At 54.1% G+C, this 23,021-nt stretch overlaps 1 protein-coding gene across 2 annotated transcripts in view; it reads right to left on the reverse strand.

Moving 5' to 3' along the window:
* Nucleotides 1-23,021, reverse strand: part of SORCS2 (sortilin related VPS10 domain containing receptor 2) — a 537,438-nt gene that overhangs the window by 77,821 nt on the left and 436,596 nt on the right. For both annotated transcript variants that reach the window (XM_055246055.1, XM_063619723.1), the window contains exons 5-6: nucleotides 10,029-10,102; nucleotides 1,814-1,878 (exon numbers count right to left, since the gene is read on the reverse strand). In XM_055246055.1, the coding sequence (XP_055102030.1) occupies nucleotides 1,814-1,878; nucleotides 10,029-10,102 (139 nt within the window). The remainder of the gene's footprint in view (nucleotides 1-1,813; nucleotides 1,879-10,028; nucleotides 10,103-23,021) is intronic.

Raw genomic sequence — 23,021 nt, forward strand, 5'->3', positions numbered from 1 at the left:
CACTCACTCACTCAATCACTCACTCAATCACTCACTCATTCACTCACTCAATCATTCAATCACTCATTCAATCACTCACTCACTCATTCACTCAATCACTCACTCACTCACTCATTCACTCAATCACTCACTCACTCACTCACTCATTCACTCACTCATTCACTCACTCACTCATTCAATCACTCACTCACTCATTCACTCACTCAATCACTCACTCACTCACTCATTCACTCACTCAATCACTCAATCACTCACTCACTCAATCACTCACTCACTCAATCACTCACTCAATCACTCACTCATTCACTCACTCACTCACTCAATCACTCACTCATTCACTCACTCACTCACTCAATCACTCACTCATTCACTCACTCACTCACTCACTCACTCACTCACTCACTCACTCACCTATTCATTCATTCATTCCCTCAATCACTCACTCATTCATCCATCTCACCATGGTCAGGCTCTCAGTGTTCCAGGCCTACAGCCAACACAACCACCTCTCAGGCTGATGGGTTGTGTGCTGGGTATAATAGCCCTGATGATAGTGCTTGCCAATTTCTGTAGTATAAACACCCCCACATGGCCATGCAGGAGCCACCTAAATGAACTTGGTGAATATGGAGTTGAAAGAGCTGTGGACAGCGGGTGCTCATGAGCCAGGGCCAGCTGAAGCTCTGGAAAGGGCAGACAGCTGACCCTGACAATGTGGTGTGATGCGGGCAGTGAGTCTTTCTCCCTGTAGCACATGTCATTTTGCAATGTTCTGCCCAGTAGGCTACTCAGGGGCAACCCTGGCATCTGGCTAGGTGCTTATTCATTCAGCAGCCTTACTGGGGACACAGGTGATCAGTAGCCCACACTGGTACTCAAGGAGTTCCAGGCCCTGGAAAGTGTGCAGAGCTGGGATGGTGGAGCCCAGCAGAGGTGGCTGGCAGGGTGCCTGAGGTCAAAGGTAAGAAATTCCAAAAGGGAGGAGCATTCCCAGCAGGGGTGGTGAGAGGTGCACCAGCTGGGACCTTGTGACCCCAGGCAAACCTGGACTGCCCCTGAGCTGTTGCCCTGGTTATCAACACAGAACAGTAATAGCGCTGGCCCCGCCTGCCCGAGTGTGACGGGGTGGGGGTGGGGGAGGGGTGGGGGGTGGGGTGGGGAGTCACACTTAGCAACTGACCCTGCCCCTGAAAGGTTGGCCATGATGACCCCCCCGTTGGGGACTCTGCATTCACTTATTTCATATCACCATCCATTTCACAGGCCAGGAGACTGGGGTGACTGGCCTCGGGCCCCGAGGTTGGCCAGCGGCAGGGCTGGGAGCTGATGCTGGCATTTCTGTTCTAATTGGGACACATCCTGGCTCAGGTGATCCTGCATAGAGGATGTCTCTGCGGGGACTCAGCTGCTCTGCCCTCCTCAGAGCACCCTCCTGTCACACAGCATGTACGGCCCTGGGCAGGAAGTTGGCTGGGTCCGGGTAGGAAGGCCCGTGCCCCCATTCCTGCCCCCCACCTCCACACTTAGCACATGCCGGGGGTTGGGGGCCGAGTGAGTGGGAAACACTCAATGCACAGGAGCCAGAACAAATCGCCCTCTTAATAGACTTTCTCACTGGAGTGGAGCTGCTTGACTTCGATTCCTCCCCAGCTGGAAAACAAGCACATTTAAAACCATGCCACATCGAGACGCAGTGAGGGCGGCTGTGTAGGGCCAGCCACTGGGGACGAGTAACTGAACACAGGCGCGGCCGAGCTGTGTCGGGCGCGAGGTGACTCAGGGATACCCGGTGCCTGTGCACTGCCCGGCTTACCTCCACTGAGGTCCTGGGCTTCCACGTGGACCAAGTCAGGGTCAGCGTCCACCCCAGACACAGACCTGGAAAAGAAGAGCCGAGGCTGGGGTCGGGAATGGAGTCACCGTGCCCTTCCCCCAGCAGCTCCCCACACCCCATGCAGCCACGTGGCCTCCCTGGTTCTGAAGCCGCCCTTGCTCTGTGAGTCCGGAGGTCATCACCTCCCTGGGACCCCACCTGCTCCTGAGGTGCCTGGAGTGTCTGCGTTTTCCTTGCGTGAGCTGAGGAAGTTGGAGTCTCTGCGTCTTCCTTGCGTGAGCTGAGGGGGTTGGGTTTCTTTCTGTCATGGGAGTGTTTGTAAAAGACTTTCTTCTTCAGAAAAGACTTTCACGTTGCTTTTTCATTTTTGTTTGTTTTGTTTCATTTTGATCATCTAAAATGACTACAGGAGGCAGGCAGGCCTGGGACTCCCACCCTATCCTAATTTTATAAATATGGAAACTGTGGCTCAGAGAAGCAAAATGACTCTCCCAGAGCCATACAGTGGTATGGGCTGACCTGGGATTCAAGCCAGGCTCTCCTGGGCTGTTGCTCTGTCTCCTGCTCCCCATGACCTGGTCAAGTGCGGCCTTGGGAAGATTCCTCTCTCGGCCATCAGCCCTCCTCTGGTGCTGCCTCCAGGGACTTGCCTGAATCCTTTCGTGAGGTGGCGAAGGCTCCAGCAAGAGGAATGCACTCCCTACCCCATCACTCGACAGTTTGCACCAGGCTGTCCCCACACATGGGCCTGGACTGTGCATTGTGAGGCAGGTGCCTTCATCTGCATTCACACGTGACCCCACTAGGGCCAGAACGGGTCTGTGACTTGCCTGAGGCAACATGGCTCAGACCAGGGCAGTCTCAGGCTCCTGCCCAGGTCTGCTTGATCCCAAAATGCATGCTCTCCTCAGACCCCACACACTGCCCTGCTCACAACACAGGCCTTCTCCTAATACCACGAGTCTAGATGTCCCATCTATTATGGGACTCTGCCTCCTTTGGGGGTGGTCCCAGCTTCAGAGAAGCCGTGAAGGAAATGCAGGAGTTTTGCCAAGTGGCTGAGTTCCATAGATATCTCTAAGAGCCCAGTGGGACAAACCTACTGTGTACAAGGCCCACTGCGGGCCCTGGGGACAGAGATAAAGGAGACACTGCAGCTGCCCTGCTGGCTCCTGGGTCAGGACACTCAGGCTGGGGTTGTGGTTCTCCCACTCCACTCTCAATCCACCCACACCCCATCCCTGTCCGACTCCTCTCTCTGTTTCATTGCCCTGCTGGGCGAAGTCTTTAAATGGGCGGGAGGAGAGGGAGGAAGCTTCTGTCATTAGAGGCAGAAGCCAGGTGCTGAGTCTGTGCTGCACACAGCATGTCACTTGAGCTCATTTAATAGCTCCATTTGGTGGCAGGTGCTCAGGTACAGGGAATGTCCTAGGTGCTCTAGATGCCTTATCATACTTATCTTGAATGATCCCAAATGGTTTGGTTATACCCATTTTACAGATGAGAAAACCAAGGCCCAGACAGGTGAAAACAGATCAAAGCTCATAAAGCTAATAGAGCAAGATCCACTACCCAGGTTCTGCCATTCCCAAAGCAACATCTTTTCATCCCACAGGTTGCTTCCTAGCTATGCACAGCATTGTGCACCAAATAATACAGTGAACGGATAGTGGTGGAGAGGAGTACAGCTACCCCACCCTCAGTCCAGGGTCTCAGCTGGAGTCTACACTTGCCCTGGCCCCTCTGTCCAAGGCTCTCCTCTGTGCTCTCACAGACTGTCCACCTGCATGGGGCTGGCTGGAGGTGGAAAGCATCGCTTGCCCTCTTGGACACTGTCTCCTGGCTTTTCCAGTAATTACTCTGGCACCAATTCTGCCTTGAATTTATGCAGTACTTGTCCTCTCAGTGCTGAAGAACCAGCAATGACAGGGCAAAGGCTGCTGCTCAGGGTTGGCAAGTCTGAAAGCCTCGCCTTTGAGGGACATCCACCCATCCATTCACCACCTGGCTCACAGGGGTTCTGTGAGGGGCCAAGCCGATGAAGCACCTGGAATGAGGCCTGAGATGGGACAGAAGACATGTCCTAGGGTCACAGCTTCATAGGCTGGTCCTCCAGGGAAGGCAGGGATGGAGTCCAATTTTGGTGTCGTATCCAGCATATGCCCGGTGTTGAGCCTGGCTCCCAGGAGGGGAGTGGGTTTTTTTGTTTTTTTTTTTAATGAAAGGAACCTTAGTGAGGACCTGGTCCAGGGTTTCTCAAACCAAGCACCACATCCCATCTCCCAGATTTCACCATCTCTCTGTGCCCACTGAACTGTCATCTACCTGCCACTTTCTTCACACTGAAAACTTCCACCTGCTTTAGCCTTCTGCGAAGCAAGACTCCCTGGGAAGTCCTGGATTTGGCGGCTGGTCATGTTTGTTATCACATGCATTCCAGCTGATATGACTGTTAAAGCTGCGTATCCATTTACCACACCGGTCCCTCTCGTGGACACTTTGCCCAAGAGCAAACTGAACCTCAAGATGAGGAAGTCACTTCCTGGTGGCAGTGGCCACTCAGCGCTGGGGGCAGGAGCACCTCCATAGCCTGCTTGCAAGTGGTTGAGGTGTCTCAGGCAGAGTGCCCAGTCCCCCGGGGGCCTCTCCCCACCACTGACAGCTTCCCACCCAGACTTGGCCCCGTTCGGTTCCCAACCTTTCTCCCAACCTGCCTGGCACCAGGATCCCCATTTGCTTCACCTTCTCCAGGGACCAGGTCCACCCAAGTGGCCCCAGGTGGACAGGGGAAATCCATAAATGGGTTTGAGTGGCACAGACCCCACAGATGTGCCATGTGGTGGGAGCCAGCTGGGATTCCCCCATAGTCTACTGAGATTTCAAACACGGGGGCACCAGCATCAATCATTTTGACCCTGGGTAAAGAGCTCTGTCTTTCAAGGTGGAGTGTTGATTTCAGCTTTTGTGAATGGACCATTTGTAAGCTCCTTGGAAAGGAGGTCTCAGGCCTGACATTGCTCTCTCCGGCATACAGACAGGCATTGTTCCCTTCAGCAGCAGACCCTCCACCAGCAATATGGAATTTCGGCCTCATCATCCATCATCTGTGAAGCGGGGCAATGACACCCGGGGCACAGGCTCCCTCTGCCCTCACTCATTCATTCACCCACTCACCCAATCACAGACTCACTCACTCACCCACTCACTCAGTCACTCACTCAATCACAGACTCACTCACCCACTCACTCACTCACTCAATCACAGGCTCACTCAGTCACCCACTCACTCATTCACTCACTCAATCACAGACTCACTCATTCACTCACTCACTCATTCACTCACTCAGTCACAGACTCACTCATTCACTCACTCACTCATTCACTCACTCAATCACAGACTCACTCATTCACTCACTCACTCATTCACTCACTCAATCACAGGCTCACTCAGTCACCCACTCACTCATTCACTCACTCAATCACAGACTCACTCATTCACTCACTCACTCATTCACTCACTCACTCATTCCCTCACTCATTCACTTACTCAGTCACAGACTCACTCATTCACTCACTCACTCATTCACTCACTCAGTCACAGGCTCACTCATTCACTCACTCACTCATTCCCTCAGTCACTCATTCACTCACTCAATCACAGACTCAGTCACTCACTCACTCATTCACTCATTCACTCAATCACAGACTCACTCATTCACTCACTCAGTCACAGACTCACTCATTCACTCACTCACTCATTCCCTCACTCACTCATTCCCTCACTCAATCACAGACTCACTCATTCACTCACTCACTCATTCACTCACTCAATCACGGACTCACTCATTCACTCACTCACTCATTCACTCACTCACTCACTCAATCACAGACTCAGTCACTCACTCACTCATTCACTCATTCACTCAATCACAGACTCACTCATTCACTCACTCACTCATTCACTCACTCAATCACAGACTCAGTCACTCACTCACTCATTCACTCATTCACTCAATCACAGGCTCACTCAGTCACCCAGTCACTCATTCACTCACTCAATCACAGACTCACTCACTCACCCACTCACTCATTCACTCACTCAATCACAGACTCACTCACTCACCCACTCACTCATTCACTCACTCAATCACAGACTCACTCACTCACCCACTCACTCAGTCACAGACTCACTCATTCACTCACTCACTCATTCCCTCAGTCACTCATTCACTTACTCAGTCACAGACTCACTTATTCATTTAACCACTCAGTCAATCAAAGACTCACTCACTCACTCACTCAGTCACTCAATCACCGACTCACTCACTTACCCACTCACTCATTCACTCACTCATTCACTCACTCATTCACTCAGTCACTCATTCACTCACTCATTCACTCAGTCACTCATTTGCTCAATCAGACTCACTCATTTACTTACTTATTCACTCACTCAGTCACAGACTCACTCACTCAGCCACTCAGTCACTCATTCACTCACTCACAGACTCAGTCACTCAGTCACTAATCACTCGTCCACTCACTCAGTCACTTATTCACTCACTCAACCACAGACTCATTCACTCAGTGACTCATTCACTCACTCACTCATTCACTCAGTCACAGACTCACTCACCCACTCATTCACTCATTCACTCACTCTTTCACTCACCCAGTCACAGACTCACTCACTCAGCCACTCACTCACTCATTCACTCAGTCAGACTCACTCAGTCATTCACTCACTCAGTCACTCATTCACTCACTCAACCACAGACTCACTCAATCACTCACTCATTCACTCACTCACTCACTCACTCACCCACTCACCCACTTATTCATTCATTCATTCACTCAGTCAGTTACTTGCTTATTCATTCATTCATTCTTTCATGCAATCACACACTCAGCTATTTACTCATTCATTCACTCACCTACTCACTCATTTATTCACTCATTTATTACCTAACTCATCACTCGCTCATTGACTCATTCATTCCCTCACTCAATCACACACTCATTTATTTACTCACCCATTTACTCAGTAGTTACTCATTCACTCATTTATTCACTCATTCATTCATTTATTACCTCACTAACTCATCACTCAGTCATTTACTCATTCATTTCGAGTCACTCACCCTATAAATTCATTCATTTACCATGTTTGTTCCTTTAGTCTCTTGCTCTGAGCACTTCCCACAGCCATTTCTCAGTGTACTGGCGAAGGCCCTGGGCTAGACACTGGTGTACAGGTGGCCTGAGGCCTGGTCCCTGCTCCAGGCCCCTCAGTCATGGGTTCTGAAGACTCTCTTAGACCACACTTATAACGTCTGAGATAGAGCCCCACTCCCCGCAGGAAATAGCAAGCCTGACACACAGGCCTTCTTGCTTGTCGGGGTCTCCACTGCTTAGAAATGGCAGGCCTGTGAGATGACCTGGGGCAGGCAGCCCTCAGGGAGTGAGTGTTTTGGGAAGTGGGAACTCACTTTCACCCCATTTGTGCTGAGGGCAGCTCCAGTGCAAATGGTTCTGTTAAGCCCTGAAAGGTATGATAACCAAGGATGCAGTGGGGAGAGCTCTACCTCTTCCTTCTATGGGCAGAGGCCCTGCCGCCCCCATGCCCTGCACCAGGGCCAGGCCCTGGAGCTGATGGAGAGGAAGGCTGAGGCTTTCCCTGGGTGCGTGGGGCTGAGCAAGGAGGCAGACGCAGGAACACCCGGTGAAGCCCAGGCGGCCAGACCACCCAGCAGAGTGGGCAAGGGCCACTGGCCACAGTCAGAGGTGGACCGAGGCTCAGGGCTACAGCTTGGGGCAGCAGGACCTAGAATGTGGGCCCGAGCCGATCCAAGCCTGAGCTCCCGCCTGTGACATGAGACCTAGAACTTCAGTTCTTCCCTGTGACATGAGGGAGACCCTCATGGGCTGCTGCGGGGATGCCATGGAACGGTGCATTCAGAGCCTCCATGCGCTGCCCGGCGGACACTCAGTATTCAAAGCAGGGTGGCTGCGGGGCAGCTGCTGTTATGATTCTGTTCTGGGGCGTGGAGACACTGAGGGCAGGGTTGGGGGGTGGTGCCTGAGGCCCTGCCCAGGAGGCAGCAGGTATCAGGGCACCTGGGGCTGCTCCCTCTCGCTTGCAGGCCACTCTAATGAGCTTGTTTGCTGTGTAGCTTCTCAAAACGTTAATGAGTCTGAGCTTCAGACAGAACACGGGGCTTTGGCAATTCCCGCTGTCAGTTCAAGGACAAAGAGCTCCTTGGAAATGCTGTCAAAACAGCATTATTCACCGCTTACCGGGGGAGGGGAGGCATCCCCACCGCTGTCACCACACTCCAGGAGAGATCCCGGGGCCGGGGCCATAGTGGCCAGCGTCTGCTGTGATTCCCTCGAATAACAGCAGGGAAACTTGGGGGAGGAAACAATTTGATTTGCCTGAAATAACATGTTTGAATTATCGCCAATTTCCCTCTGGGCACTGTGGGTCGGTTTCTCTCTCTGGCTGGAGAGCTGTCCATGAGGCTGACCTGGCCTGGGAGTGAACAGAGCTCTGCCAATCCCCCAGAGTGACCTGGCTCAGAAATCCCACCTCCTGGCTCTGCTCCCCACCTCTGTGAGCGCTCGGGCCCAGGCATCCCACGGCGGGGCAGCTCTGGCTCCTGACAGTTGACAGCAATGACAAGGCCAGTGATGGATGGCCGTGCTCTGGTTTCCAAGGGAGGAACCGGGCCCTCCCGTGGGCAGCCCGCAGACAGACGGCCGTCGCCTCTCCCTACGAGCCAACGGCGTGTACACCAGCAGTCGGCATTCCAGAGGAAAAAGCCTTCCTTCAGCCTGTGGGGTGGCCAGGACGCCAGTCTCCCGCCACGGTCAGCGTGACATTACAAAGGGCCCTTGCCCACTCTGCAGCCGCCAACTTGAACCTCTTAATAATTTTGTCTTTAATTGGAGCTTTGGAAGGGAAGGCTGAGGGGGCAAGAGAGTGTGTGTAGGGTTGATAGCCCGGGCTACCTCTTCAGCCCTGTGCCCTCGGGACGGGTAGGAAGCCCTTTCCATGTGTTTTTCTGTTGGGGAGACCGGGCTGTGGCCTGCGCAGAAGGCCCGTGCACACGTGGGATAAGAAAGAGAAAGGCTAGCACTGTGTGTGTGTGTGTGTGTGTGTGTGCACGCGCGCACGTACATGCACAAGAAAGACGAATGCCATGGAATCAGCACATCAAGGAGTGGTGCAACATGAAAGGCAGTGTGACCAGAAGGACAGGATATGGCCCCAGCAGGAGAGAGGCAGGCCTGAGCTCTGAACGGCTGCACTGGCTCCTGGCCCCATGCTGCTGCCTGAGACTCTCATCCTGGGCAAGCCCTCATCCTCCACAGCCCTCATGGATGCATCCCACAGACATTTCTCAAGGAACGCCGAGTGCCCCCCCGTGCAGTGAGGCTGGGGTGCTGCCCCAGGGAGCACACTGAGAGGCATCCCCTGATGATGCACTCGAGTGGCTGGTACCCACCGTCTGAATGCAGAGGCCCCCAGTGGCCCTTTGCCTGGGACGGGAGCCTCCTTTCTCGGGTCTGGCTCCTCAGGAGGCCGGGGTGGGGGCTCATCTGGGATACGACGATACGACCCCAAACTTATCCTGCTCATTGGCACCCAGCAGGGGCTGGGAAGGGTGACAGGCGACAGGCTGAGCAATGGAAGGGGAGCCCAGGTGTGGATAAACAGGAGAGCAGGGCTGAGGCAGGCCGGGTCAGCTCCCGCGGAGTCTGTTAGGGGCTGAGTCAGGGCCTGGGGTCGGGCAGGGTGTGTGGAGCGGTGCGCCCGGTGCTGTGCTGGGGACATGTGTACATCAGCACCTCTCTCCACTGGGGACACTGTGAGGCTCGGGGAGGGAACAGCGGTGGCACAGGGCCACATAGCTGGTTCATGGGTAAAAACGTGGCCTGAGGGACACCAACCCCTGGACTCTACCATTTCTGATACCACCCACTGCGGAGCAGGAAGAATGACTGGGGGTTCCCCTGGGATGAGGAGGGTGTGGGGCTGCAGGCAGAGGCAGTGGATGGTGGGGACCCAGTCCCGGGCTGGGGAGGGTCCAGAGGAGGAAAGGGAGCTGCAGGGAGGGGCTCCCAAGGGTTTGGGGGAAGTGCTCTCACCGGAGCTGTGGGCCTCACGGTTTGGGGTGGGGAAGTGCTCTCACCAGAACACGTGGTCTTTGGTCACTCGCTCTTGCAGAAGTGTCCACTTCTTCCCCAAGTCAGATGACACGTAGAGCTTTAGGGCAGAAAAAAGAGAAACACAAGCTTGGTCAGGACGTCAGGAATAAGCTGCTTCTGAGAGAGGGTGACGTCTCCGCCACAGCGGATCCCCCAGGAGAAGTCAGCCTTGTCCAGCGGACACGCGGAGGCACTGCGCTCATGCTGGGGTGCAGACCAAACCCCACGCCTCCCGGAGGAACCATTCCTGTCCCCAGGCCAGCTGGCAGGAGCCAGGAGACGAGGTTCTCCAGGATGAAATCCAGAGGGGTCTCACAGAGGAGGTGTGTCTGAGCCTCAAAGGTGGGAGGGACTTTATAATCCTGTGTGAGGATGGGAGGACGGGCTTTTGGGAGGAAGGAGGCACGTGTTGCCAGGGTTACAACAGCGAACGGACAGCAGAGCAGGACACAGCAGTGGCCCCGGGCAGGGGTGTGGCATCTGCTGCAGGGGTCAGTGCAGGCGCAGGTGGGCTGGGGACTGACACCAGGGCCGGCCTCACAGCGTGTGACCAGTGCCACAGCCCAGGGACCTTGCTCAGAAAGGCCCCACACCTGGGGCTTAATTCTCTGCAGCCACCGACTTGAACTTCTTAATAATTGTGTCTTTAGGGCCAGGCGCGGTGGCTCACGCCTGTAATCTCAGCACTTTGGGAGGTCAAGGTGGGCAGATCACTTGAGGTTGGGAGTTCGAGACCAGCCTGACCAACATGGAGAAACCCTGCCTCTACTAAAAATACAAAATTAGCTGGGCATGGTGGTGCATGCCTGTAATCCCAGCTACACGGAAGGCTGAGTCAGGAGAATCACTTGAACCCAGGAGGCAGAGGTTGCAGTGAGCCGAGATCACGCCACTGCACTCCAGCATGGGCAACAAGAGCAAAACTCCAACTGAAAAAAAAAAAAATTGTGTCTTTAATTGGAGCTTTGGGAGTGAAGGCTGAGGGGGCAACAGAGCATGGGCTAGGCTGATTGCCCAGGCTCCCTCTCCAGCCCTGTGCCCTCGGGAGGGGTTCTCAGCTGCCTGTGCCTGTGGTCCTGTCTCCACACAGTGACCACCACTGCCCTTCTCCCTGGTGAGTGCCAGGGCCAGGCCTGGGCCCAGGAAGGGGCAGGGGTGGGTGCCCTGAGCACTGTCTTGAGGCCGGCCCTGGGGGAGGGTGTCCCTCTGGGCCAGGGAGCACTATGTTAAATGGCTCATAAAGGACATGGTGACAGGCCCAGAGAGAGAGCACAGAAGAAAGGAAAAGCACTTGACCTGATTGTCAACATTTTTCACTTTGCACTGCACCCTGCAAATCACACAGCTGGCCCTGCCCAAAACCACCAGCCAAGGCTGGATAAGATGAGGCGCTCAGGGGGGTCCGTGGTCAGACAGTGTTTCAGGGAGCCCACACCAGAGGCTGTGGGGGGAGGCAGGGAGCCCTGAGGAGGCCAGGCCTGGGCCCAGCTGGGGGCAGTGGTAGAATGGAGAGGAGGACAGGGCTTGAGAGAGGCCTGCACAGGCAGCTGGACAGGTCCTCTGAGGAGTAAGCAGAGCAAAGAGGGCGAGAGGGTTCTTGGATCTGTGCCCCGGAACCTGGGAGGAGTGAATGGGGCCAGGGATACTCAGGGAGCTCATTCCTAGACCTGGGAGGAGTGGGCGGGGCCGGGGATACTCAGGGAGCTCATTCCTAGACCTGGGAGGAGTGGGTGGGGCCGGGGGTCCTCGGGTCAGTGTCCCAGGCCTGGGAGGAATGAATGGAGCCAGGGGTTCCTTGAGTCAATGCCCCAGGCCTGGGGAGAAGGGAAGGGGCCAGCTGGTCCTCGGGTTCACACCCAGTGCTCTGGCCTGGAGATCTCAGGTGGTGACAGGACCTTGATCAAGCTATGAGTTTTAGAAATCAGGTGAAGTTGCCAGGGCCACGGGCAAGGCCCAGAGCTGCTCCCCTTTCCACGATGGCCCGTGGGAAAGGGCCTCCCCTCCTTCCTGGAAGAGACAGTCCTGGAGGGAGCTGAGATCTCCTCTGGCAGGAGGGAAGCCAGCTCTTGGGCACAGCGGCGTGTGGGGTGGAGAAGGCATCTCTATCAGGGCGCTCCTCTTGGCCACATCAAGCCCCACCATGCCAGGGGGTGGGACTTCATAGCGCCATTCTCCAGATGACAAACTGGCTGTGGATGCTGGAAATGCTACCGCAAACGTGGCATCTTGGAAACCAAGAAAACAGCAGAAGCAGGAAGCCTATTCTCCGTTCCCTCCCCTTTCTTCCCTGAAGCAGCCCCTAAACCGATGAAGGTCACCGAAGCACGCCCTGACAATGATCCCATGGCCTAAGAAGAATGTGCCTTCCGAGTCCCCAGCTAAGGAATCCAGGAGTGGCCAACCCAGAGATTCACCCCTTATCCATGAGGAAGAGGCCCTGGCCCATCCCTTGGAATGCAGGCCCTGTGGGGGTCCAGGCCTCTGTTCTGGGTTGGGAGGAGGTTGCTAGGGGGAGGGTGCAGAGGGAAAAAGCTACATAAACTGCAGGCTTCTTACAAACTGGAGCAGCTCCCCTGTCCAGCCCACTGCCAGCAGACTGTCCCTGCATGTAACTTTCTCCAATAAACCCTGTGTCTCACTCGCTGTTTCTGGGTCTCTTCTGTGGCCTCTTGGGCACGGTGCCATCCCTGCTGGAGTCAACAGGGGTCTGGCACAGCAACTGGGAAAATCCTCTGTCCACTCCAGAGGAGATGAACGGGACAGCAGAGGGGTCTCGTGAAGGCAGTCTGTCCTCCTCTTCTCTCTCCAGAGTGGCCAGGACAATCTCCTAACAGCAATGCCAGGAAGCCTGGGCTCCCATCCTCACCTGGAACCAGCTACCAGGGCAGCCCTCAGTTTTCCCCAGCCATAAAACTGGGCTGACAATCCTCATCCTCACCCAGAAGGTCGGGATGATGCAACTGGATCACGTGCTTTGGAAGTCTAGCCCGTGTCTGACACGCAGCGCATCTGCAACGCGCGTTTGCCTTTCCCAATCCTGGACAACAGGAGACTCTGTCCCTGTTCCCTTGTCTCTCCTCTGACTCTGGCTCAGTGTTCATTTGCATTTCAATATGTTTCATCCCTAACTCCCAGGTGATGAGTGAACACAGACATCGGGGCTGGGCCAGTGATTCTATAACTGATGTCCCCAGTTCATCTTTGATTTGCGTTATGCTTTTGCCAGCTGCCCCTCTGGGGGTAGGGGCTGTATTGGTGCAATACGGTCCGCACTGCATTTCTCAGGGGAGGATGGACCATGTGGTATTTAGGGGATCCTTTGCAGCCCAGAAGCATCATATGCTGAAATCCTTGTTAAAGAAGCAAAGCTCAGAGCTCACCGTATTTTGTTGCAGATTCAGGCCTGGGCCAGGAGAGGTCGCTAGCGCCGCCGCACAGGTGCGGCTGATGGAGGAGGCAGGCTGGGCTGGGCTGGGCTGGGCTGGGCTGGGAGGGGAGAGAGGGCTGGACAGGGAGGCGGGGACCTGGGTCTGCGGAGCTGGCGTCTACCTCCGTGTCATGGCCGCTGAGTCAGTTTCTTGCCTCAGTTTCCCCATCTATAAAATGATGCCCCAGCTGTAGTGTTTCAAAGGGGGGAGTCTGTGAGTCTAGGGTTCTTGGGCTCCAGCAGGCTTGGCTCCACTAGCGCCCACCATGCACAGCAGGAGCCTTGCGTGCGTTCCAACGCTGTTCTGAGCCTCAGTTTCACCGCTTCTTAAAACGGGAATCTGGCCTCCTGCTTTGAGGGATGTTGGGGATTATCCAGGCACGCTGCAAAGTGGTTGCACTTGCCACGCACACAGCACGTTCTGTTGTGATCACTGCCTGATAACACCCGTAATAGCAGGATCCGCTCCACGTGCGAGCACCAGCCAGGCCCTTTGCCTCTGAAGGCGCCCCCACAACATTGCTAGGAAGTAGATGCTTCTAATAATACCTCGTGCAGACGGAAGATGGAGGCTGGCAGCAATTGAGTGATTCGCCCAGGGTCACCCCCTGTCAGACCTGCACTTGAATTATCTTTGGTTTGAATGCACTTCTCGTTATTCCTTCTGTGATCAGGATCTGTCTAGAATGAATCATTTGAGCACAACAATTTCCACCACTGGCCCAGGAAGGAAGGAAGTCTCAAGCCAACCACTCAACCCACATTCTCCACCTGCATAACGGGCACAACATTCACACTAATAGCAGCCAGGATCAGAGGCCACATCTGCTGGCCCCGAGGGCCACCGCAACTGACTTCTTCTGTGCCGTGTGCTTCTTTTCTGTTCCCACGTGTCCTTGTCACGGGCACTACGTTATGAGGAACCAACGACATCATGGATGTCACTGCTGTTGCAGACACTGCTGCCACCGCTGCTGTTCACCAAAGAAGGATGTGCAGAATCTCAGAAGGGAAACAGGTCATCAAGCCCAACCCTGTGCAGCCCTGCCTCTTAGCACAGGCAGGTGGGCCCCCTCCTCCTGGAAGCCCCCCCACCGCCCCGGGCCTAATCGCCCTCTGCTCCTGACCCAGCCTCCAAGCCCAGTGCCCAGGGCCTTTTCCTCTCTGGGTTCCTGTCCTCGCCTTCCTGCTGCCATGTCTAATAAGTCACCATGCTTCAGATGCAACTGTGTACCCTGCACCAGCTGCACGCTGTACCCCTCTCCACCCCGGGCCATGGCCCAGCTGGGCCACACCATCTCCATGGACCCCTGCTCCCAGCCCTTGGTCCTGCAGCTGCAGAGCACACCTGGTCCTGCCACTCTCCACACAGACCTTCCAGGAGAGGTGTGGCCTCCAAAAAAGCCCACGTCCTCACATGGGTACACAGTCCCCCCGAGACCGCTGGACCCCCCTCTGGCTGCCATCCTGCTCAGTCCCTGCATGCTCCCACCCCAGGCACACTCGGCTCGGGGCTCACTCACACTTGTGGTACTAACTAACGTGTGCAGAGGGTCCTCTGAGCATCTGCACCTGCTGTGCCCTCTGCCTGGAATGCCCTTCCTCATCCCCAGCCGGTGTTCAAGACTCAGATTAAAGTTACTGCCTGGGTCAGGCCTCTGCTAAGGCCGCTGGCTCAGAGGCCCTGCCCCTGCTATTGCGAAGCCAGGGTTAGAGCCCTGTCTGTGAAATCAGAGTCTGTGCTCAGGGCCCAGGCGCCAGAAAGGACCAGGCTGCAGTGCCTTCGTCCACTGCACCCTCATGTCCTGGTGCCAGCGCCAGCTGGGCTTGGGGGAGGGATCCCCGGGCATGTCCCCTCGCGCTATGCTCAGAACTCTGGTTCTCTGGCCTCTAGCTCCTCAGATCCAGGACATCCTGTGTCACTCAGTCCACTCTCATTGCTCCCTAGGCCTTCCCTGGCGCCTGTCCCTGGTTTCTAGCCTCTCATCCTCCACCACGGCAGGTCCACGCTCACATTCTGGGCTCTCCTACCATGCAGAGGCCAAGCCGCTTGGCAGCCCCCTCACCCCCCGCCCGCCCTCAGTAGACCCAGCAGTTTCTAACTCATCCCTTATCATCTGCTCTGCGCCCCCATCCTCATCTAGAAAGGAGGCCCCACGAGGGCAGGGGTTGGTCTGTTTTGTTCCCAGCAGTTGCCCCAGCTCCTGAAACCTAGGAGGCCCTCTATAAATACACCCAGGCAGAGGAAGGCGGGGGCTCAGTCCTGAGGTCGCTGCTGCCTGGGGGCGGCATCAGGCCCACTTTGAGGCTCGTGCCACACATCCCCCTTCCAGGATCCTCTCCTGCCGGGAAGTGACTCAGTCCTCATTTCTGCCCTGATGACTCCTTGACACCCTCTCCACAGTCACTTCCTCCCTGCACCACCCCCAACTTAGCAGGGCCCAGCAGGCGCTGGCTCTTGTCTCAACCAGTCCTGCTCCCCCAGCCTCCGTGTCTTTCCAGTCTCAGTAAATGGCCTCCCTCCTTCCCACCATCCACCAGGTCCTCCAACCATAATCCCAGAGGTGCCCACCACCCCACCTGCCCCACCGTAAGCAGAGCCCTCAGGGGCCGGCACCCCATCCCTCTCAGGCCACCCCACTTCCCCACCCCACTTCGGCTGCTCCTGCCTCCCCTAGTCTCCCATCTCGGAAACTTCAGTGATGAGACACTATGCAAGCTACCACAGTGAAGGTCAAACGCTCAAGCTGCCAATTAGCCGGTCCTGCAGCACCAAGGCTTTACCACGGTTCACGCTTCAGAGCCGAGATGAACACACCTGGAGCTCTCACGCAGGCTGCCCATGGCAGGGTCCCTGCGGATGAGCAGATCAGAGGAACCAGCCGAGGGCTGAGCCCACTGCAAGACTGGCCAGGATGTTGCCCAAGGAACCGCGGCCAGGAGACTGCAGGTGTGAAACGTAGCAAGTCCTGGGTGGCTGGCGACCCCCCTGCCCTCCTCGTCCACATCAGAACTGGATCTTCCTCACACAGCCTTTATTCCCTTACCGAAGTGGAGGAATTCCTGAGCTCGCCTTGAAAACTACAGACCCCACCACTGTCGCAAGTGCAATTGCAGCAAACATCCCCTCCCTCTTCCCCGCAGCTGAAGAAAAGCAGACAGGGCCCTGCATCATGGAACTGTCTTGGCAAAGGTGTCCCCACTCCATGGCGTCTTCAGGGATGAAGGCTCCACTCGTGACCCTGACCGTGAGCGGTGAGAAAGGCGACTGTGTGTGTGGTTGTCTGGTAATACTTTGCGCTCCTGGTACTGCGAATGAAATCACCTCTTTCTCTTCAACAATCCTGGGAGTTCACATTGTTAAGCCACCCTTCTTTGCTGCCACACGCATGGAGAAAGCACCCACGATTGCTAAATTGTCTTAAAGAAACAGGTTGAGAGTATGTCTTGCTCAGCCCATCTAAACCCCAGCTAACCCCACTCCCACGGTTCCCCAAGCTCAGTCATTTGGAATGGGGGCCCCTTCCCCAGCTTCCTCCCACCCTGGGCTTCAGCTCTATTGGACCACGCACTCTGATCTAAATCTGTTTTTTGCTCTCTCGCCTCCGGGCCTTTGTGCAAGCCGTGCCTTCTGCCTAGAACATCCCTACTTTCCTCTCGTCCCCTGGCTACCTCCTGTTTTTCGGGACAGCCTCATTCCCAGCTCCACATCTCCGCAGGTAAGAGTCCGGGTCTCCTGGCCTCACAGCCGAGGCCCTGAGTGATTGCCCTGGGCCCTGTTCCCACCAAACCCCCTCAGGTGTAGCATAAGTCACACTCCACCAACAGGATGCACTCCAATCCCAAAACACGCATGTGCCTCCTGCCCCTGGGTTTTTGTCCGGGATGTTCTGTTCACACAGGATGCTGTATTAGCTGATGCAGGCTTCCATAACAACGTACCCCAGAGGGTGCGGCTTAAACCACAGAAACAGATTCTCACACCGTTCTGAGGCCAGAAGTCCAAGATCAAGGTATCGGCAGGGTTGATTTCTCCCTCCTTAGCTTGGAAATGCCGCCTTCTCCCTCGTCTTTATGTGGTCTTCCCTCTGTGCCTCTTTTTTTTGTAGTTTTTGATTTTTTGAAACAGGGTCTTGCTCCATCACCCAGGCTGGAATGCAGTGGTGCAATCATAGCTCTCTGCAGCCCTGAAACTCCTGGGCTCAATCAATCCTCCTGCCTGGGAGTATCGGTGTGTGCCACCACTCCCAGCTCTGTCTGTGTTCTGATCTCCTCTTATAAGGACACCACTCAAATGGGATTGGAGCCCACCCTAATAGTCTAATGTTCATTTAAGGGCCCTATCTCCGAATATGGTCACATTCTTTCGTACCAGGGGTTAGAACTTCAACATAGGAATTTTGGGGGACACAATCCAGCCATATGGATGCGCACCTTCCACCCTCACCCCTGAAGTCCTCCCAGCCCCGCCCCAGCTCAGCTGCCTGCACCTTGGCGGCGCTGTCCCCAGCCTGCCGGCCCCACGTGCACTGTGCAGAGCTCACACCTGCACAGCTGTTTGCTGACTTCCTTGCGTCCTGGGAGTTTATCTTCTGCTCCTCTGCTAAGCCGCTCACAGCTCGGGGGCACACACCTGCCTCGCTCACCTGCAGCACCAGCGGCAGCCCAGAGTCTGTGGCTGCTGGGTGCGCAAGGCCCATTTGCTGACTGAATGAACACGTTTGACTCTAGGGCAGGGGCTGGTAAGTGCATTCTGTAAAGGGCCAGGTAGTAAATATTTTCAGCCGCGTGGGTTGTGTGGTCTCTGTAGCAACCACTCACTGCGGCCTTGGGAGCAGGAAGGCAGCCAGAGAGAGTGGTACACAGAGATGGTGTACTACACCCTGGAGCAGATGTCAGCAAATCATGGGCTGTCAGCTGGGTTTGTAAACGGAGCTTCACTGGCACACAGCTGTGGTAAGAAGCCATAACCTTTCATATTCAGAAAGGACTTTTTAAAGAAAGTTTTCATCCCCTAGAACACAAGCTTCATGAGGGCAAGGAGCCTTTACTAAGCTTGTGGAGCAGGGCCTGGCATGCAGCATGTGTTCAATAAACACCTGCAGCTCCAGCCATTGGGTGTACTTCTTTTTCTGTCTGGGCCTCAGTGAGAGAGGCTGGCAGCAGCTGTGGCCTTTATGGAGCCAGGCACTGAGCTGTGCTTGTTGAATGCCACCTCACTTCACACTCACACACCCACACACTCACACACACACACACATACGTACGTACACACACACGGCATGTACACACTCACAAACACACCCATAAGCTGGCAATTTTCCCTCTTGACAAATGAAAGAACTGAAGCTCAGAGAGGTTAGGTGAGTTACTCAAGGTCACACAGCACTCCCTTAGGTCAGCAATTCCCATCTGACAGACTTGAGCTCACAGGACTGTACCAGGGGCTGAGGAGTCACCCCTGCCTTCAAGAAGGACAGCCAGTCACCTCTAGCCCTTTCTCTGGGTCATCTGAGTGACTCAGGCCAGGCACCTTCTATCTCATGTCTCAGTTTACCAAATCGGGAGGGCACTGCTCATACCCACAGTCAATACATGCATAAAAGGCGAGTCGTCACCATGGTTTCCTATGAGCAAGGTAATAAAGCCTCCACATTAATGGATGGCATTATCATCGTCATCACTGCCTCATGCGCTTGCATTTACGACGCTTGCCCTGGAGCTTTATGAAGCCTTTCCAGCTCGCTTGCCTGGGAGACGCTTTTACTATCCACCATCAATTGCTGCAGAAATAGAATATTTCTGCTTAATAAAAGACAAACACCAGCAAATAAACAAGAATAAACACATCCGGGACAGCCCAGTTACTGCAGCTGAAACCTGCATGGGTGCATCCTGTGGAAGGGTGAATTTCATCACTTGACGTCTCAGAAAGCAGTGGAGGTGGTGAGGGAGGACATGCCTCCTACTCTCATATAAAGATAAAAAGATAAAAAGTCAGAGTGAAGCAGGACAGGAGGGAGGGAAAGGAGCAGCTTGAGGGCCCCCAGGAAGGGCACATAGAAGAGCGTGCCAGTGTCTCCCATGATTTCTGGAGGTGCTTTGAGTCTGCCCTGGACTCTTAGTGGCAGTTGGACGTGATTGGTGGCACTCAACATACTTTCATCCCTCACTCCAGGGTGCCTCGTTTCACTGCAGAGGCCTGAAAGCTACAGCCCGGCATCGCGTGGACTCCGTTGCTGCTAGATTTCTAGGTCAGGTGGATGCACTCGTGCCAGTTTTGGAAGGTGAAGGTGAGGCAGAGGCTTTTTCCTGCCCCACTGGGCCATGTCTGCTGCCAGCAAGGTCACAGGACATGCTGCCGTGTCCACCCTCCAGCTCTGGAGGGTGGAGAGGTGGTGGTGGTAAAGGCAGCAGCTGGACTCCACATTCCAGTGTCCAGTCTCTGGCTTTGTGGAAGTTACCAGGTGCAGGCTGTAGCAATGGCAACATCAGCTGCACCAGCCACATGATTTTCAGCTTGATAAGTCTGGGAGGTTCTGGTCCCCACCTTCCTGATGGGCAGAGGTAGAAGCTTCCTGGTGGGTCCACACTGCAGGCTTTCAGGAGGCATCCTGGGAAGGGGGGTCTAGTCTAAAACCCTCTCCCTTATCTCCCAACAATTTAGAAAGCACAGCTCCCCCCTGTTAAATCCCTTTTCTGCTAACATATCCAGAGGGGAGTATTGTTCCTGCCCTGGGCCCCAGCAGATGAAAATTCTTACAGCAAAATGAACACATGCTGAGTGAGGGCTTCTCATTGCTAGGAGAATTGTTCTGTTACTCAAGAGATGCCCAATCTCTTCCCTGTCCTGAAGTCTGAGGTCAGAGCGAGCCATCAATGTGGTATTGAAGCTTGTAGCTCTGCTGGGCAGCTCATGAACCTGCTGATATTCACAGCAGCCAACGTGAAGGCTGCACCTCTCTTCACTCCATATTAGGGCTCTCCTCACACCCACTGCCAGCAATTTCTACTATTTCTTTAATATTGATCAACGCAAACACTGCTTTACTTAAGGCTGGGGGACTGTGAGGGTTTTTCTTTTTCTTGTCATATGTGATCATCTTTACTGCTCTGAAGGTGTATTACAAAGTAAAGATACATTCTGATCCATTCTTTAAGCCCCTGTTCGAACATTCCTCCTCCAGGAAGTCTTCCCTGATTGCCCACCCAAAGGTGACTTCTCTGCCCTACTAAGTTTCTAAAAGGCAATCCTGGGCTCAGATCAATTTCTCACAGTGCTGGGAAGCAGAAATGCTTGATGGGGAGTAAAATTCAATAAAATATGAAAGCGAGTTTGTGCTTTTAGAAGTAAGTGCCCAGGGTTCTGCCTCAGCAAGCAGGTCTGAAGACCAGGCACAGAGAAAACAGGCTGGTCAGTTTCATGTCAGCAGCCCCCAGGAAGCTGATATGGGAAGGGACTGCTGGGCTCTCACGTCCTACCAATCCCAAGGGCCTACTGCAGTCGGCTGAGCCTTGGAAGAAATGTGTATTATGCTGTCACCCAGGAAGGCTGTCCAGGCTCCAAGTAAGGCAGACTCACAGTGACCCAAATTATAATGAGGATAAGGGAAGCGTCGTAAAGTCATGGAACAGGGCAGTCTGAGGGTAGGTGGATAAGTGTTTGCTGGAGGCAGGGCGGGCATCTGAGAAGGAAAAGGTAGAGAAGGAAGGGGAGGCAAGCCTTTGGCTTTGCACAAATCTGCAAATCCTTAGAACGGAGCAATTGTGTCCACTCGATTGACTCTGGGCTTGGCATGTGACTTGCTTTGGCCGATGCTGTGTGAGTAGATGTGATGTTTTCCAGGTCAAAGCTGTTACACTAAAGCTGCTTGTGTGGTTTGCTCTGCAACCCCTGGAGCCTCTGCCCCCCATCATGAGAATAGCGTGCCCTCAACATAAGAGTCGTATGGGGATGCGAACTCCACCAGTACCCAGGAGCCTCATATAGCCAATCCCAGCAAAGCCCAGCAGAACCACTGGGCAACCCACAGAGCCCCAGGAGGAAGAAATAATGCTTGTTTCTGTAAGCCATTGAGGCTTGGGGCTGTGTGTTACTCAGTATGATTGTTGCAGATACCTGCCTAATACACCAGATTTGTTGGAGTCAAAGCTGATGTGTTCCACCACACCACCCTGCTTCTTGGGAATTAGAGAGCTTTGAAAAACTGCACAGCCTCCTCAAAAACGAAAGCCCTATTGTCATTGTTATTAATTTCATCAAATTCCTCATTCCTTTTACAACTGCAACTAAGCCTTTTTCTTCCCTTTTTCTTCCCTTATAGTCACAGAAAAGAGCCAAAGCAAATAACTGAGATTTCAGCTCCATTAATTTTTCAGGGCACCATAAATTAAAGAGCAATTGCAATGCAGTCAATTTCTGCGGGAAAATAAGTCTCCGTGATTGTGCTTTAGTCTAATTACATGGAAGGCTAAGTAGTGCTATTAATACCCAGAAGCACAAGCCATCCCCAAGGAAGGTGCCAGGAGCAAAGAGGTAGCCCAGGAGGCTGAGAAATGCAGGGACGCCAGTCAGGGAGGACCAAACCTTGGCAAGGAGGCCAGATCCTGTCGAGAGCCATGGCAAACGACAGCCAGGAATCTCCATTTGGAGGTCCCTGACCTGGACAGTCCCTGTTGGTAGAAATTTATCATTCATTCATCTAACGTCTAACATCTAACATCCCCATCCATCCACCACCCACCCATCCATCCATTCATCCCCATCCACTCATCCATCCATCTACCCATCCATTTGTCCACCCATCCATCCATCCACCCATCCATCCACCATCCACCCATCCATCCACCATCCATCCATTCATCCATCTGTCATCTATCCATCCAACCATCCATCTGTCCACAGATGCATCCAACCACCCATCCATCCATCCCCATCCATCCACCCACCCACCAATCTATCCATTCATCCCCATCCACCCATCCATCCATCCACCCATCCATCTATTCATCCATCCATCCATTTATCTATCCATCCATCCATCCATCCATCATCTATACATCTATTCATTCATTCATTCATTCATTCATCTATCCATCCCTCCCCACCCATCCATCCACCCATCCATCCACTCATCCATCCATCTATTCATCCATCCATCCATCCATCCATCCATCCATCCATCCATCCCCATCCATCCATTTATCCATCCATCCATCATCTATACATCTATTCATCCGTTCATTCATCTGTCCATCCCTCCTCACCCATCCATCCACCCACCCAACCTTGATCTGTCCATCCAACTAATATTTTCAGCCAGGCACTTTAGATTAAAATGGCGAAAAAGACCAGACACTTTCCCTGCCCTCAAAGAGCTTACCACAAGTGCATGTATTGGGTGTAGACAATAATCAAATGACTTCACAAATATATAGTGACCTGATATGGTTTGGCTCTGTGTTCCCACCCAAATCTCATCTCAAATTGTAATCCCCACATGTGGAGGGCGGAACCTGGTGGGAAGAGATTGGATCATGTGGCGGTTTC

The sequence above is a fragment of the Symphalangus syndactylus genome, chromosome 16, assembly GCF_028878055.3.
Source record: "Symphalangus syndactylus isolate Jambi chromosome 16, NHGRI_mSymSyn1-v2.1_pri, whole genome shotgun sequence".
Taxonomy (NCBI): Eukaryota; Metazoa; Chordata; class Mammalia; order Primates; family Hylobatidae; genus Symphalangus; species Symphalangus syndactylus.